The sequence below is a fragment of the Cajanus cajan genome, chromosome 1 (assembly GCF_000230855.2).
Source record: "Cajanus cajan strain Asha chromosome 1, NIPB_CcT2T_4, whole genome shotgun sequence".
Taxonomy (NCBI): Eukaryota; Viridiplantae; Streptophyta; class Magnoliopsida; order Fabales; family Fabaceae; genus Cajanus; species Cajanus cajan.
This window is the reverse complement of record NC_138517.1, coordinates 89,183,156-89,200,379: the sequence shown is the minus strand read 5'-3', so window position 1 is coordinate 89,200,379 and position 17,224 is coordinate 89,183,156. Positions and strand designations below refer to the sequence as shown.

Below are 17,224 nucleotides of genomic sequence, written 5' to 3'. Positions count from 1 at the left end.
ATAATATATTATTTACTTATATATATATATATATATGTATATGTATAATGTCAATACATATATTTAAATATTTAGATTTTTGGCCACCGTGTTAACTTTTTTAAAACATGTTTTATAATCAAATTTTTTAAAATTAAAACTCAATCAAATAAGAAGTTTGTGTCATAATATAGTTAAAAAATATTTTTATGCTTATATAATCAAATATTAAATTCATAACTTTAAATGTGCATTAGTTATTATTTCCTTTTGACTTTAAATTTTTAAAATATAATTTATAAATTAATTTTAATAAAATATTAATTAAATAAAAAATTGTGCCATACTATATCTGAAAATTTAATTTATATAAATAATATATTAATAGCATCAAATACTCTATTAAAATATTTTTTCAGATCTACTTTTAGTTACAATTATATTCTCATAATTGTTAAAAGGTATAAATATAAATTATAGTGATACATAATATATGTTGTTGAATCTCAGTCAAAATTAATACTAAAATTATATATAAACATATGTCAAATAAACTTATACTTTACACATATTGTATTTATAATAATATTTTTTTATGTCATATTATGTAAAATGAATTTATTGTAGTAATTTAAAACTATATATATATATATATAGGAGGGTTCAAACGACACCAGTATAACTTTTACTAAGTGTTACACCGCTCAATAATTTTATATTAAATGTGAATTTTAAAAATTCAACCGTTAGATTGAAAGTTCATATCTCTTAGATCATATATGTCAAATTTTATATTAATCTAAGATGATTTGATGCTTCATTCTCATAAAACAAAATTGACGTAATATATATATTTTAAAATATACTAAAATATGAACACTTTAATTACCTTCAAGTTGTTGTTCAATTTTAACAAAATTTGATAAGTATATGTCAAATAAACTTATACTTTACATATATTGTATTTATAATAATATTTTTTTATGTCATATTATGTAAAATGAATTTATTGTAGTAATTTAAAACTATATATATATATATATATATATATATATATGTGTGTGTGTGTGTGTGTGTGTGTATGTGTGTATTTAATTTAATTTTTTTTATTAATTATATATATACATACATATATATATATATATATAATTAATCTCAACAAAAAACTTTTATATTACTTTTTTAATTAAAAATTTATTTTTTAAAACATGTTTTATATACTAATTTTTAAAATACCAGAATTCAATAAGAAATTTGTGTCACATGAAAACAATTATCTATTTGAATATTTATACAAATATTATATTTTGACATTAAATATTATATTAATATGTGTGGAAGAAGTTGTCTATTGTCTTTTAGTTATTTTGGGGGCTATGGTGCTGTATAATTGATACCCGCTGTTACGATGCAAGAAGATAAGACAATGGAGTCAATGATTAAAGGTGCACTATTATGGGCAACAATTTTTGTTTTAACAATTAACAAGCAACAAACATATCTTTAGTTGGTTATGTTATCTTATTTTTAGTTAACCTAATATTAGGATTATCAATTAGTTATTTGAATTATTGTTTTATCTTACGGCACTAGAATAGGATATATAGTTACGTACAACGCGCCTTATAAATATGTTTATTATGCAAGAATTTAGGTTTGGCTTAAGAAAATTGTCTCTTGCGGAGTTTCGGAGCTTGACTCGAACAAGCTCTAACATCCACCTTTGGAATTACGTTCTAGATATACGTCAGCAACACTAGACAGCTATTTAATCATCGACGCATATGATTTTGAAAATTCTACTATTCTTTCCCACGAATCATTCTTACAACATAAATTCCATGCCAAGATCCCTAAATACCTCTCAAGATCTCCAACATTATTCATCAAACACCCTCCCTTTCACTAATAATTTGGAAATCACTATTAACCAAAATGGGGTTGTGCAAGGTTTCGTTTTCTTTATTTTGTATGTTGGGTTTGGTGACGGTGGGTCATATGGCCAACGCTCAAGACTCACATGCAGACTACGTGAACGCACACAACGCTGCAAGGGCACAAGTGGGTGTTCCAAACTTGGCTTGGGATGATACCGTTGCTGCTTATGCACAAAAATATGCTAATCAACGGAAAGGTGATTGCCAACTGGTCCACTCGAACGCCAATGATGGAAAATACGGAGAGAATATTGCGATGAGCACTGGTGACCTAAGTGGCACAGATTCTGTGAAATTGTGGGTTGATGAGAAAGCCTACTATGACTATGATTCTGACTCTTGTGCAGACGGTCAGATGTGTGGCCACTACACTCAGGTTGTTTGGAGAGACTCTGTTCGTGTTGGATGTGCCAAAGTAAGATGTGATAATGGAGGCACTTTCGTCACTTGCAACTATTCTCCCCCCGGCAACTATGTTGGCCAAAAACCCTACTAGCTTCTTTCAATTTCTGCTACCATGTTAAGAATAAGTTTTAAAATCGTGAATTTAGCTATACGTACGTCAGGACTATGAATTCATGTTATGATAAAGACTATGAATTCATGTTATGATATTTTTGTATGTGATGTAATACATGTGAGTACATTCATAACTCGCATAATCTATAATTATTAATAAAAGAAATATATTTTTAAATAATCGTTTTTCTCTCCAATTTTTTTTTTTGAATTTTTTATCTATTTGATTATGTCATAACTCCTTATCATAAAATGGAAAAAATATATTAAAAAAAATGTAACTATGAAGTATAACTGTTAGAGATATAAAATGTCTCAACCCCTCTTATTAAAATTAATGTTTGTCTTGGATAATGTGATTTGTAATTTAGGGTTTAATTTTATACTTTTTTTAATTTTATTTCTCGTTGAATTTAAGGCATGCACTTTTAAAGCATGTTTGGAAAAACAGATTGAGGAAAGAAAAAAATTCATATAGCGGAAATTTTGATAGTGTGTAGGTGCACTTCCTCGTTGGAAAATAAGAGAAAGTGGGGGTAAAAGAACTTTTGTGCTCACATTTATCTTCTTTTATCCAATCTTAAAAGGCGATCAAGAAAGAAATGGTAGGTATACGTACGTACCCATATGCAATGACAAAAACATCTTCTTTTTCTTTTACCGTATATATGAAAAAATATTTATCAAGACGATCAACTTAAATGAATATCAGAATGCCTGTTTATAAATTTCTACTTATCCCTTGTCCTAAAATATTGATTGAGTTATTTATTTAAATATGAAGAATTTTACCTGATAACATATTAGACAAGAATAAATCAATCTAATTTGTTAATATCAATATTAACATTATATATGGTTAAATTATAGATCATAGAATATATTTTAAGATAAATAATATTAATATAAATGTAATATTATTTATTAATCCAAGACATTGTATTATATTAATACAATTATTTTAAATAAAAAATAGAAGAATAAGTGACACTAATAGGATGATCCAAAAATATATAACTTGAGTTTTTCCTTATAATTATGAGCTTATTGTTTGGATACAAATTAGAAATATTTTTAAGAACTTTCTTATTGAAAATAAAAATATTTTTTTTATAGAAAAATTCTCAACATGATTATGAGCCTATGACATATACACTAATAGAACAAATTCTCCTCTGAATATTTATTTTTTAGGGCATTTGGGGAGAAGATAGTTGTTAAATTGTGTAGTATGAATTTAGGGGTAATAGTGTCTAATGAAAAAATGGAAACCAAAAAGGTAGTTATCAAAACTTATCTCTTTTATGATATACTAGCAAGAAAAAAGCACTCCGTGCCTGCATTATATTTTAAAAAATAAATAAATAAAAAAGGAAAAAATACTTTATTGGATGAATTGATAAATTTTATAATAAAATTACTAAAAAGAATGATGAAGTTTGAGTGAAAAATATTAATTGAACTAATATAAATGTTTCCTTTTTTTTATAAATTCGTTTAATATGGTAATATAAATATAATGACTTATGCGTATACGAAGATAAAAATATATCTTAAAATGTTATACAAATAAATGACAGCAAATTAAGTTATCTACTTTAAATGAGATTTCTGTTTCATAATGGTTATACATTTGCGTTAATTACTTGAAGAATAAACTTTTATGCTCATAATAGTTTTACCTTACCTGAACAAAATTATCTCTAAAAAAACTATTTTCTACATTATATTTTATAAGATAATGGGTACTTTTTATGTATCTTAATTATAGTAAATTTTATTTAATCATATATTATATTGTAAATATTTTAATTATAGTTTTGTCTTGAAACTAATTAAAGTATGTATTCTGTATTTATATATTAGTTAAAGGTTATTTATTTTAATTACAAATTAATAGATATTATAAATTGGTATCTAAATTTATGTTGAAAGGTACAATGGATGCCTAAAAAAGTCCATTTGTTGTATTAAAGTATTGAAATATTTGGGTGGAATGATTAAAAAGCTGGCAAGTTGACCTTGACCAAAGAAAAGAAATTAGCAGAAAAAGGTTAATTAAGGTTCTTCTTTCGTGGTGAATTCGCGACAACACATGACCCGCCTTGATTAAAGGCTGTGACGAAGTTAGAGGTTTCCAAGACAAGAAAATTCAGTGCATGTCATGTGTAAGTCTACCTATTCATTCACAAGGTTACTGTACTTAATTATTCATTCTAAGTTCTAACAACCCTCTATTCTAACTTTTCTTTCTATTTACCTTTTTGTAGGGGAAGTGGTCACCAAGTATTCTTAATTAATTACCTTCACACATCATAATCCAGATTATGTCATTAGATCAAAATCAAATCCCATATATACTGGAACCAATGGCAAATCTACAGAAAATCGGGATTGTTATGGTTAATCATTTAGATTTCGTAAACTACCTATATAATAATTAGATTTTAATATACAAAAAAAAAAACTAATCGTAGTTTATTAATCGGATAATATTCTATATATATATATATATATATATATATATATATATATATATATATATATATATATATATGATCAAATAATTCGCACTCATAATTCGATTTTAATCTCCTAAGTCATAATTAACGCACTGTCCCAAATTTATAGACTATAAAAATGTGAAGCCATCCAATAACCATAGAAAAATATGCATAGGCAACAAAATCTTAATGATTTAAACATTTTCAAGGACCATCTATTGTTCTTGAATAAGGAAAAAAAAAAAGAAAAAAAAAAAGCACATTTTATTTATTTATTATTATTATTTTAAATCAGTGAGTCTATGGTATCTTAACTTGATAAATTTTTGTCTCTCTCTCAATTAAGGTCATATTTATTTTTATAATAAACAGAATTTATTGAATAGTTATTAAGAATGTAGATAACATAATTGTTACAGTTTAATCGGTAGTCTTAAATTCAAATTTTAAGTATACAATTACATTAAGTATTCAATATCATTCACAGTAATTTCACTCAATTTAAACATATGATTACCTTATAGTCAATGCTTGTAATATAAATAATTTTTTTTATTGAATATCGAATGCAAGAAGTATAATCTAATTTAAAAATCTAAAAGTATTGGTCAAGTACAAGAAGTAATCTAAAATAAATTTTAAAAGTGTAGTCAAATAATTGTATAACTATAACAATTCAATTAAAGTGTTGATTTAGAGCATTTTCAATAAAAGATGCTTAATAAGGTATTTTAATAAAATTACAATTGCTCGAAACAACTCTCTTGTTGAAGCAATTTAGTGTGACGATAAAAGTTGCTTTAAAAAAATTAGTTCCTTTAACAAATAATTATTTTTATTATTAAAAAAAATAATATTTTGGATCCTGTTGGAACCACCAAACAATTATTACTTAATAAAGTCAAAATTAAAAAAAAAAAATAATGAATCTCTTAAAGTATCTCAAAAATTTTTCCATTGGAGAAAAATTGAGTATGAACACAATGCATGATACAATAGGGATCATCAATAATGTCTTTAAATGTACTAAGCAATTCATGTCAATTGTTTTCATTGGAGTTGCGGGCCCTTAACTTGTATCTTATTATTAAGGAACAATACCAATAAACAATCTCCATTGAAGTACAATGATATGATACAATGAGTTGCTTAAAAATAAAAGTCTCTTAAATGTATAAGCATCAATGCTTATGAATTAAAAAATAATTTTTTTAGCAGAAAGTCTCCCAACCAACAACTCAAACTGCAGAAAAAAAATGGTATAGATTAAAGAAGAAGAATCAAACACTTGTGCTTTGTTCAGGTTGGGGATTAAAAGGAATCAGATATAATAAATAAAAATTAATTTGATAGAAAATAGTGTGAAATTTGTAATTATTTAGTTGAGTAGAATTATATAAGAAATAAAGAAAATTTAATATTTTAAAATTATATTTTTATTATGTCTAACCATTATTTATTATAGTGAGACAAAAAAAACTAATATATAGAAGTTTTTGTCTTTTTTTAAATTCCTAGCAAATCCTTATCTTTAGGATATATATTTTTTCAGCAAATTATTCATCTTTTCTTCTAAATCACCCTTAATCATGGTCTCCAAGCAGACTCTTAAACAACAAAAACAAAACCAGAATGCAACTTAAAAATCAAAACTTCAATCAAACATTCAAAGTTTACTCTCTAAGAGGATACAATAACTTCAAAATACATCAAAACTATTAATGCGAAATATATCAAACTATTAACACAGCCACAATACAAAATTGGAATTTTAAAAATTTGGAAATAAAATTTTTACTAGTGTACAACAACATCCTTACATAAAAGGACACATCTTCATGACAAATAAAAGTACAAACAACTTTAAAATGACTTAATGAAACACATTTATCAATATTTTGGACATGAGAATAACAAAATTATTTTTTATGAATTGTTATAAATAATTTGTTATATATTTCTTATTTTCATGTATTTCTTATTTTATTATGTAATTTCTTTGTTTTTGAATATTTAATATTTTTATGCATGTTGTGTAAATTTTATTATCATATTTTTTGTGCATGTTAAAATATTATTTATTATATTTCATTAATTAATATTTAATTATAATAATTAAATTAATTTTTTAAAATTATAAAAACAAATAAAAATTTATAAAAGTGAGTTATTGAAAGATTTTAACTTGATAAGTAAGTTGTTTTTAAAAACAACCATTAGATATGTTGTTATAAATATCAACTAAATCAAAACAAGGAAAACTAAAGTTACTATAAACAATACAAATACAAAAGATTCATCTTAACCATTTATAATGTCGCGGAAGTTATGTAGACTCAACACCACTAAAATAGGCACCATTTAATAAACATAGTTGACTTTGAAACTAAAAGAGCCTTTTTTTACTTTTTATTTATTTATTTTAATAATAAAATTATTATATTATTTTTTAATTCGTAATTTTTTAAAGTATTTGCAAGAAAACAAATATAAAATTATTTTCACTATTTTCTATACAAATATTTGAAAATAGAAAAAATTAAAATAAAGGAACATTTTTATAACTAAATATAAAAAAAACAAAAAAAAATAGAAAATATTTTCTACTGTAAATGAGTGTATACTCTTATGATTTGTTAGGACTATCTGGCGCAAACACAACCACGTGCGCATTTTTAAACTAGTGTACACGTTAAGATTAATTGCCATAAGTGTTAAATTTTGTAAAATTTATTAATATTATTATAAAAAAATTATTAATTTAATAGTTAAATTTTTTTAAAAAACATATTATTAATATAAAGTATCAATCGATCTCCACATGAAGGTTTTTATTTACTGGATTCATGTGAAAAACTTAACTTTAGGAAAGAAGTTTACCAACGTGGCTCTAACACTCAGGATGGTGAAGTTTTTCCCCCCACAATTTTTGTATAAAAAAGTATCAATTGATTTTGTTAATAATTAACTTTTGTCAAAAGAATTTGACTTGTTGAATAACTTTAGTGCATCTCTTCTTCCAATCCTTTTCTTTCATCATGAAGACTCAAATCCAAAACTTTATTTAAAGTAATCGACTTCAGTTTTACTTGAATCAATAATTTTGACATGAATGACCTTTTGCAAACACTACTATTTAGTAACATTTTCTTTCTTACATTGTTAAAATGTTACTATATTAAATAAATAAGTTATTTTGTAATATTTTTTTTAAAAATGTCATTATAGATATAGTAACATTTTTTATTTTAATATTATTTTTTTTATTTTCAAAATCAAAGTCTCATATCAAATAAAAAAATATCACATAGGTTATTTTGTAACATTTTCTTGAAAAATGTTACTACTTTTAGAATCAAAGTTTCACATTAAGTAAAAAAAAGTTTATTTCTTTCATCTCTAATTGTTACTCATAATTATTAAATACTCATATCGAATAAATAAATGACTCATAAAAAGTATATATAATTATATCTCTCGAAGAATTTCTAGGAATTTAGGAAGCTTGATAATAATATATAGGTTAAATTAAATTAATTATTATTTTATAAAATTAACAAAAATTTATCCTCAGGTTGTTTGGAGAAACTCCATTCGTCTTGGATGTGCCAAAGTTAGATGTAACAATGGAGGCACTTTCATTGGTTGCAACTATGCTCCTCCCGGCAACATTCTTGGCCAAAGACCCTACTGACCATCTACCTCCTACCTCTTTCGGCTGCTTATATGTTAAGAATAAATCATTAAGAACATGCAACCATGCATGTAATATAATATATATATATATGTATCAGCCTTAAATTCATGTTATAATAATTTTCATTTTGTCCAAATAATAATAGACAAAATAATAATAATAATAATAATAATAAATAATAATAAATAATAATAATAATAATAATAATAATAATAATAATAAAGTTTTCTCTTACCATTTAACTGAAGATGTCATTTTTGCAAAAAAAAAAAAACTCTTTTTCATAACAGGTCAGACTGATATATTTTGTCACTCTTAATAAATATTTATATCCATAGAATTTTGCATATATAGCAATGTTATATGAATAATTCTCTTCGTACACTCCATTAATGCTTATTTTTCTCTAGCCATCTTGTTCTTTCTATCGCGTTGTATCAACTAATATTTATATTTATTTTTTGTTCTTCGTTAACCGTATGATTAGTTGAGAGAGAGAATATAATTAAGAATATTTTACTTTTTAGTGTATTGTAAAAGACTTAAAAAATTTTAAAATAATTTCTTTACTCTATATTCTAATTAACTCTTTTGTTAAATATAAAGACCAGTTAATTTCCAGTCAAAGGTTTAAATTATTAAAGAATAAAAATTAGATATTAAAAAGTTCTCGTATACTATCTATCATATTGGTCGGAGTGAGTTGTCGAAAGCTCGTTTGATTGGTTGCCCTTGCGTAGCTTACAAGGCGTTCTCTGGAGTAGTAATTAAGGAAAGCCACTAACAAAATTATAAGCATCTAGTCTCTGGAAACAATGACATTAATAATTTTCATGAAAGGACTTTGGGTCTGATTACAATTTTTCTTAATATATAATACCAAAATCAAAATATAGCAGTAATTAACGCTCTAGTACTAAAAGGACTAGCATATAATGCTTATGTGAAAATTCAAACTGAACTTTCAGGAAATTGCTATGCATCACGATACAGTTTATTTAGTAACGAAAAACGAAACTATGACACGGTCAATGCGTTCAGAAGTCTTCGCCATCACAACAAACAAGCCAACTAGGAAATTGCAAAACACAATAGAAGTGATTTGACATGCATGTTATGATACTTAAAAACAACTTCAGAAAGTGTGGAAAAAAAACAAGATGAACTACAAATGTTTCGATTTGTCCATTTTCACTAGCTAGTTTAGTGGCACCCGTATATGCCTTCAGAAATGAAACCTGCCACAAGAAATTTGGATGTTCTCCTGACCTTGTGGACATTTTTGCGTCTCTTTATGGCTGGTTATGGTGCTGAAAGTGAAATCTATTGCTTGCAAACCATCAAGAAATTGGACCCGTTTGGTCACTTCTCTAGCTGGGATTTCGAGAGCATCACTGAAGGTGAAATATGCCGATTTAGCGGTGTGGAATGCTGGAATTATGTGGAAGATACAGTAATCGGTCTTTCGCTTTCTAATATGGGGTTGAAGGGCCAGTTTCCTCTTTGCATTGAAAATTTCACATGGTTGCAGACTCTGAACCTCTCACACAACGAGCTTTTTGGATATATCCCATCAGATATATCAACAAAGCTTCCACATCTGACCTTACTTGATCTCTCAAGCAACAATTTCAATGGTGAGATTCCAAAGGGTATAGCCAAATTGTCAGGCTTAATTACTCTTAGACTTGATGGCAACCAGTTAACTGGCCAAATCCCACAAGAACTTGGGTTGCTTCCCAGGCTTGGAGATTTTAGTGTTGCAAACAACTTGTTAGAAGGGCCAGTGCCTGTTTTTGTCAGCAATGTTAATGTGAGTTTGAGCTATGCCAACAATATTGGACTCTGTGGGGGAGCACTACTAGAAAGCTGTGATGAGAGCTTGTTTGGTAGATCGTTTTGGTATAGTTTTATTATTGGTTTTGTTTCTTCAGCAACGTGTGTCCTAGTTGCTTTCATATACTATTATGCACCCTGGACAGAATTCAAAAAGAGAAGTAACGCTGTACATCCTTTAAGAAACAATCAGAACCACCAAAAAAACACTAGACAAGAAACTCTGGCCCTGCAAGAGCAAGCAAGCAAAGAGGTTACTCCCTCACTTTTTCTCTCCGTTGTGGCACTATATTTGAGCTCAAACACTGATGCTTTATTATTTTTTTGGTATGTGGGATGCATGAACACGTATGAAGCACAGACACCTTTTTCTTGTTTGAAGTATTGCAGTATAGATGGACACACTAAAATTATTAAAAAAAAATTAGTCTTTTAACTTTTAAAGAAGTTAGCTTAAAATATTAAAAAATTATTTTTCATTTTTTGTGAGGTTTGTTATCATAGAAAAACTAAGAAAATTGATTTACAAAAGTAATTTTAATTACCATTAATTTAGATGTTTTGTTATGTTAATCATATTTTATTTTATTAGAGTTTCTATCTATCTGGTCAGAGATCGCGCTTCATATATAAAGGCTTGTATCACTTTTAATATTAGGAAAATCTAATATAATGTGAGTTTGTATATCTTATTAATTTCAATGTTACATATTTACTTTCAAAATTTTACTGTCATACGGGCTAACGTGTAGTGACATTCCATCTACAGCTATCAAGATCGTTGGAGAGATTGATTCCTAAAATGAGCTTCGTGGAATTATGCAAGGCAACTGATTACTTTAGCCCAGATAACGTGTTGGGGATAGGAACGACAGGGATTATGTACAAGGCAAAGGTACCAAATAACTGTTTTCTGGCAGTGAAGAGACTATACGATGCTGAGAAGTACAAGAGGGAATTCCTACTTGAAACAATGATTACAGGGAGACACAGGCACACAAACATGGTTCCACTGCTTGGATTCTGCATAGAAAAAAATGAAAGGATTTTGGTGTACAAGTACATGTCTAATGGAAGGCTCAGTGATTGGCTACATTCTGATGAAGGACACCAAGCAGTAAAATTAGAATGGCCAATGAGAATTCACATTGCAATTGGGCTTTCAAGAGGTTTATCTTGGCTCCATAAAAGGTGCAAGATAGTTCATCTCAATTTAGACTCAGAGTGTGTCTTGCTGGACCAGAATTTTGGGCCAAAAATTTCCAATTTTGGCAAGGCAAAGTTCCTACACCAGACGGTTGAAGATCATGTGAGGATCAAATTGTTTTTGATTGGTGGACTTGGGGTGAAGGGTTCTGCTGAGAAGGATGTGTATGACTTTGGAATGATCCTTTTTGAACTCATAACAGGGAAAAGATTAAGTCCAATGACTGATTCTTCTGACAGTGTTAATGGGCATTTGGTGAACTATATCAGTAACAACTTGTTCACTGGTCCTGTTGACTTTTATGATGCCATTGACCAATCTTTGATTGGGACGGGTTTTGATGATAAAATCCATCGTCTACTCGAAGTTGCATGTGACTGTGTTAAGGCGTCTTCAAAGCAAAGGCCAAAGATGGTTGATGTGCACAAAAGTTTAAGAGCACTGTGGGAGGGCTATAAACCTTGTTTTGGTTCTGAGAATCTGATACCTTATGGCCAGATAACATGTATTTGTCGAAATTAAATGACTTACTTATCGCATAGTTTAGGATAATGAAATGTAAATGACATGCTTTTTTGATTAAATAAAAAACATACTCACCTACTTGTTGTATTATTGTTTTTATTAAAATATCTGACATGGGTATTTGTTGTTTTCTTTCGAAAGATTTGCAATCTTTCCATCATTCATCCTCCTGCTAGGTATCTTCATCATTGATGCGAATTAATAACCCCCTTTAAATATTTTGGTATGACGTTCAATATCTTGCCAAAATATCCAAGAAAACTAAGACCTGATCTTTATAATACAGTTGCGTAAATAAATAACCGGAAGTCTACCCTGAATAGCTGAAATTTTTTGACATCATCCATATATCCATGTGGATGTAGAGTTTTTGTTTCAATTTATGTGATATTACGTGCTTGATATATAAGAGCTATCCTAAAATATAGTTGACTTGGAAAAGTCGTTAGTCATCAGTCATTGCTAACATGGTCGAGCTGGACACCCCATTTTGAAAACGAACAACGTGATCGAGTGGGTTAAAACTAAAGAAAAAACTTATATACAGTGTTGCTGACCAATCATAATTGAAATTTTATCTAAATAATACGTAAAATATTTTTTTATTAAATATTGATATATATTAAAGTTTCCAAAACTAATTAACAATAGATAAACCCTTTTTTCTGTTTTAATTATAGTAAAAGGTGATAAAAGTTGCAGTGGCCGCCTCTGTCCCACACGAAGAATTTGATTCTTCTTAATTAATTATTTGTAAAATAAGATAACTAAAACTCTTTGCAGCCTGTGGCATGTTATACTTGTTCAGCCGCCGCATTAGTTAAATGTCCATTTGCATTGCATCGTGTCGTGTGATAACTCTCCAAGTTGATCCAACCCAAAACAAAAAAGTCCTTATAAATAGGCTTCTAACATTGTCCCTAATTAACCACAACTCATCATCACCATTGATCTAAAAACCCAACATGGGTTTGCCAATGATCTCATCTATCATTGCTGTTATCCTCGTAGTGGCAGCCACATCCTCAGTATGTAACGCACAAAACTCACCCCAAGACTACCTGAACGCTCACAACAAAGCGCGTTCGGAAGTCGGTGTGGGGCCTATGAGATGGGACGCAACCGTTGCCTCGTATGCGCAAAACTACGTGAACAAACTGAAGGGAAACTGCAAGATGGTGCATTCAGGGGGTCCTTACGGTGAGAACCTTGCATGGAGCAGTGGTGACATGACAGGCGTAGGTGCTGTGAACCTTTGGGTGGGAGAGAAGCCAAAGTACGACTACAACTCCAACCAGTGCGTTGGTGGGGAGTGCAGGCACTACACTCAAGTGGTTTGGCGCAACTCTGTGCGTCTAGGGTGTGCCAAGGTGCGTTGCAACGATGGTCGCAGCACCATCATAAGCTGCAATTATGATCCACCGGGGAACTATGTTAATCAGAGGCCTTATGATATTGATCCTTTCCAAATACCATTGAGCTTCAATCATGCTGCGGATGATAATTAACTAAGACATGTTCACCATGCTTGCATACGTACCCAACTTTGTTGGAATTAAATAAATGTATCAGTGCCAGTTCTGCATTAATATGCCTGCGCAGAGTCGCATATGCTGCCATGCCAGCATCAGCTGTGTCGATCGATTATATGCTCAAAAATGTGTTTTCTTTTTTAAGTTAATGCTGACCGAAATAGTGAAATTGATTATTCAAAGCGGATAATATTTCAACTATTTTTAGATTACAAAATTGACTGAAACAACGTAAAGACATCTTTCACTAGACTGCAAAAGTGAGACGTATTTTTTTATGTCACCTAAAAGACTTATTTGATATCGTAAATATTTGATAACTAAGTTTTTATCAAGTAATTTTTCATAGTAGTAACTATAAAACAAATACTTTATAAATAATAGTTTAATTAGAATATACTAAAAGTGTAGAGATATTTTACACTGTTATTTATAAATAGATTGTCATGTACTTAAACAGATATTGTTTTTCATAATAAGTATTTTAAAAGTTATATATAGAGAGAAAGACATGTAATTTTATGTTTGGAAGTTGCGGAGAAAAGATATACTCAACCTATGAGGCTATTTTGTTACTAATTAAATGAGGAGACGACTTTTGAAGATGAGAAAAGAGAATATCTACAAGTGTTAAAAGGATTTTGAATCAATGACCGTAGTCCAATTGACTGGTTCACTTCAAACATATATGAAGAAGAATTTATAATAATGAAATGCAAGTTAGACGTGGGTGACACGTCATCTGCTCCTCATCCTATTTTTTCTTCTTAAAAAAGACAATAATAGTTATTATATAAATAATATTATTGGAATTGTTTTATGTCTTAACTTTATTATAAATGTTTTAGATGATAGATAATTATAGTATAAAATTATATATGTTTATATTTTTTTAATTTCAATTAACATTTTTAGATCAATATGTCAACCTATATATAACTAGCAATTCACCTTCAGTTTATTTATATAAACATGTGAACTTAGAGTTTTTGTTTGAATTTATGTTGTTAATTAGTTTTGGAATTACAACAGTTAATGTGTTGCAACAGCATCAATTTGTGATAATAACGTGGTTGATAAGCACTCCTCTAGTTGACTTAGAAAAGTCATTGGTCATTACTAACAAGTAACATGGCCAATTGGGCACCCAAACGAGATAAACCCATTTACTTTTCAGTCTTTTCTTGTGTGTTTACAGTAAAAGCTGACCTCTGCCCACCAAGAAATGATTAGAGAATAAGATAATTACCCTAAACTAAACTCTTTGCAGCATGTGATCGATGGCATCGGTCTTCTCTGGCCGCCGCATTAGTTAAATGTGGATCATTTACATCTTGTCACTCTCTCCAACTTTATCCAACCCAAAACTCCTTAAAATAATCTGTTCCAAAATGTTTTTCCTTTTTCTTATTTGTTTTTTTATATCTTGGTAAGAGCCACTGTCATATGCCTGAAACCAAAGGTCTTTGCCTCTCACAAGAACCGATTATATTATCGCTGAAATATTAAATTTTCTATTTTCAATTAAATTTTATAAAGAAAAAAATATTAAACCAATTAAACTCGACAAGTTTGTAGCTTAAAAGATATTAATCCAACTAAAGAAACACTATGAAGCGATATACTAAAGAAACACTATTATATTATTATTATAACATGAATTTAAACTCGTGGCTTAAATTCGTGATATTATTTAATATTTATATATATGCATAGTTTCATGTTGTTATCACTTATTCATAACATATAAGCAACCCAAGCAAAGAGTTAGGTGCAACACTGGAACATGCTTAATACAAGTTAGTAGGGACTTTGGCCAGCATAGTTGCCAGGGGGAGAATAGTTGCAAGTGATGAAAGTGCCTCCATTATCACATCTTACTTTGGCACATCCAAGACGAACAGAGTTTCTCCAGACAACCTGAGTGTAATGCAGACACTCCTGACCGTTAATACAAGAGTTAGATTGGTGGTCATAGTAGGGTTTCTCATCGACCCACAATTTGACAGCTTGAGTGCCACTTAGGTCACCAGTGCTCATTGCAATATTCTCCCCATAATTCCCACCACCCGAGTGCATCAGTCGGCAGTCACCTTTACGTTGGTTCGCATAGTTTTGTGCATAAGCAGCAACGGTATCATCCCAAGCCAAGTTTGGAACACCCACTTGTGCCCTTGCAGCGTTGTGTGCGTTCACGTAGTCTGCATGTGAGTCTTGAGCGTTGGCCATATGACCCACCATCACCAAACCCAACATACAAAATAAAGAAAACGAAACCTTGCACAACCCCATTTTTGTTAATAGTGATTTCCAAATTATTAGTGAAAAGGGAGGGTGTTTGATGAATAATGTTGGAGATCTTGAGAGGTATTTATAGGGATCTTGGCATGGAATTTATGTTGTAAGAATGATTCGTGGGAAAGAATAGTAGAATTTTCAAAATCATATGCGTGGATGACTAAAACAGTTGCGGTCTATTACCTAGGATTTATCTGGCTAAATTTCTCTGGGACACTTTTAAAAAAGAAAATTATGATAAAAATAAAATAATTTTTCCTTAGTTAAAAATAATTTATAGAAGTTCTTTTCAAAAATATGGATCAGCATAACTTAACCTTGTAAAATTATCTTGATAAAAATTATTTCCCAATTATACATTATATTTTGGTCTTACGAGTAATTAATGTGAGATCTCTAATACACATCTCATGTTAAGGACCAGACATCTTGAACATGAAATTTGTGGATCGATCATCTGTTGTTAGTCCAATAATGATCAATAACAAATGACCTAATAAATAAATAAATAAATCAATTATCATGTAAGGATATGTTTGGATACTTATTGTCTTAAAAAAATATATATTGAATCTAATTTAATCTTACAAAATTGACTTATAAAGTTATTATTATTTTTTATTTATATATTATATTTTAAACTTATGTACAAACTAATTTTAGTTTATTGAGAAATTTATTTTAATTTTTTATAAAATCGAAAAATGAATGAAAAGTCGTATATCTATGTATAAAGGTACATTATTTTAAATTAAAAATTTCTTTGGCACTAACAATTAAAATGATAAATAGTTTTAATATAAAAATTAAATAATAATAATTTTAAGAGGATTAAGTCTAGTACCACTCAAACCAATAACTTGTTATTATATATTTATTTATTTATTTAATAATGAGAATGAGATAATAAGAAAAAAAATTACTTTTTAATCTTAAAAAAGGTTTAAAAAAATTCAAGTAATTAATAAGAATAAAAAGAAAAGAGAAAAAAAAACTATAAACCTATAAGTTACTTCAATTAGCTTAAAATAAACTATAATCTCTAAGATAAGCTCATTTATCAAACAAACTTATTTTAATCAAACTAACTTATAAGGTGGTTAAAAGAGTTTATAAGCTCTTTAATTATTTTGGGAAACACAATTCAAATGTTATTTTGATGTAAATTGATTGCTAGTCAATAGGTTTAA

General features: G+C 28.5%; 4 protein-coding genes across 4 annotated transcripts; 3 read left to right on the top strand and 1 right to left on the bottom strand.

Moving 5' to 3' along the window:
* Window positions 1-1,735: 1,735 nt before the first annotated feature.
* LOC109814102 (pathogenesis-related protein 1) lies at window positions 1,736-2,616 on the top strand. Its single transcript, XM_020378450.3, has one exon. It carries the CDS (start codon window positions 1,915-1,917, stop codon window positions 2,410-2,412), a length of 498 nt encoding a protein of 165 aa, XP_020234039.1. The 5' UTR covers window positions 1,736-1,914; the 3' UTR covers window positions 2,413-2,616.
* Window positions 2,617-8,353: 5,737 nt separating this feature from the next.
* On the top strand, window positions 8,354-13,007 carry LOC109814065 (probably inactive leucine-rich repeat receptor-like protein kinase At5g48380). The gene is made up of 2 exons (XM_029274509.2): window positions 8,354-10,725; window positions 11,242-13,007. Exons 1-2 carry the CDS (start codon window positions 9,856-9,858, stop codon window positions 12,199-12,201), a joined length of 1,830 nt encoding a protein of 609 aa, XP_029130342.1. The 5' UTR covers window positions 8,354-9,855; the 3' UTR covers window positions 12,202-13,007.
* Window positions 13,008-13,122: 115 nt separating this feature from the next.
* Window positions 13,123-13,937, top strand: LOC109814085 (pathogenesis-related protein 1). Its single transcript, XM_020378428.3, has one exon. The coding sequence runs from the start codon at window positions 13,170-13,172 to the stop codon at window positions 13,710-13,712; it is 543 nt and encodes a 180-aa protein (XP_020234017.1). The 5' UTR covers window positions 13,123-13,169; the 3' UTR covers window positions 13,713-13,937.
* A 1,421-nt stretch (window positions 13,938-15,358) lies between these two features.
* Window positions 15,359-16,088, bottom strand: LOC109814097 (pathogenesis-related protein 1). Its single transcript, XM_020378444.3, has one exon. The coding sequence runs from the start codon at window positions 16,026-16,028 to the stop codon at window positions 15,537-15,539; it is 492 nt and encodes a 163-aa protein (XP_020234033.1). The 5' UTR covers window positions 16,029-16,088; the 3' UTR covers window positions 15,359-15,536.
* Between the last annotated feature and the right edge of the window lie 1,136 nt (window positions 16,089-17,224).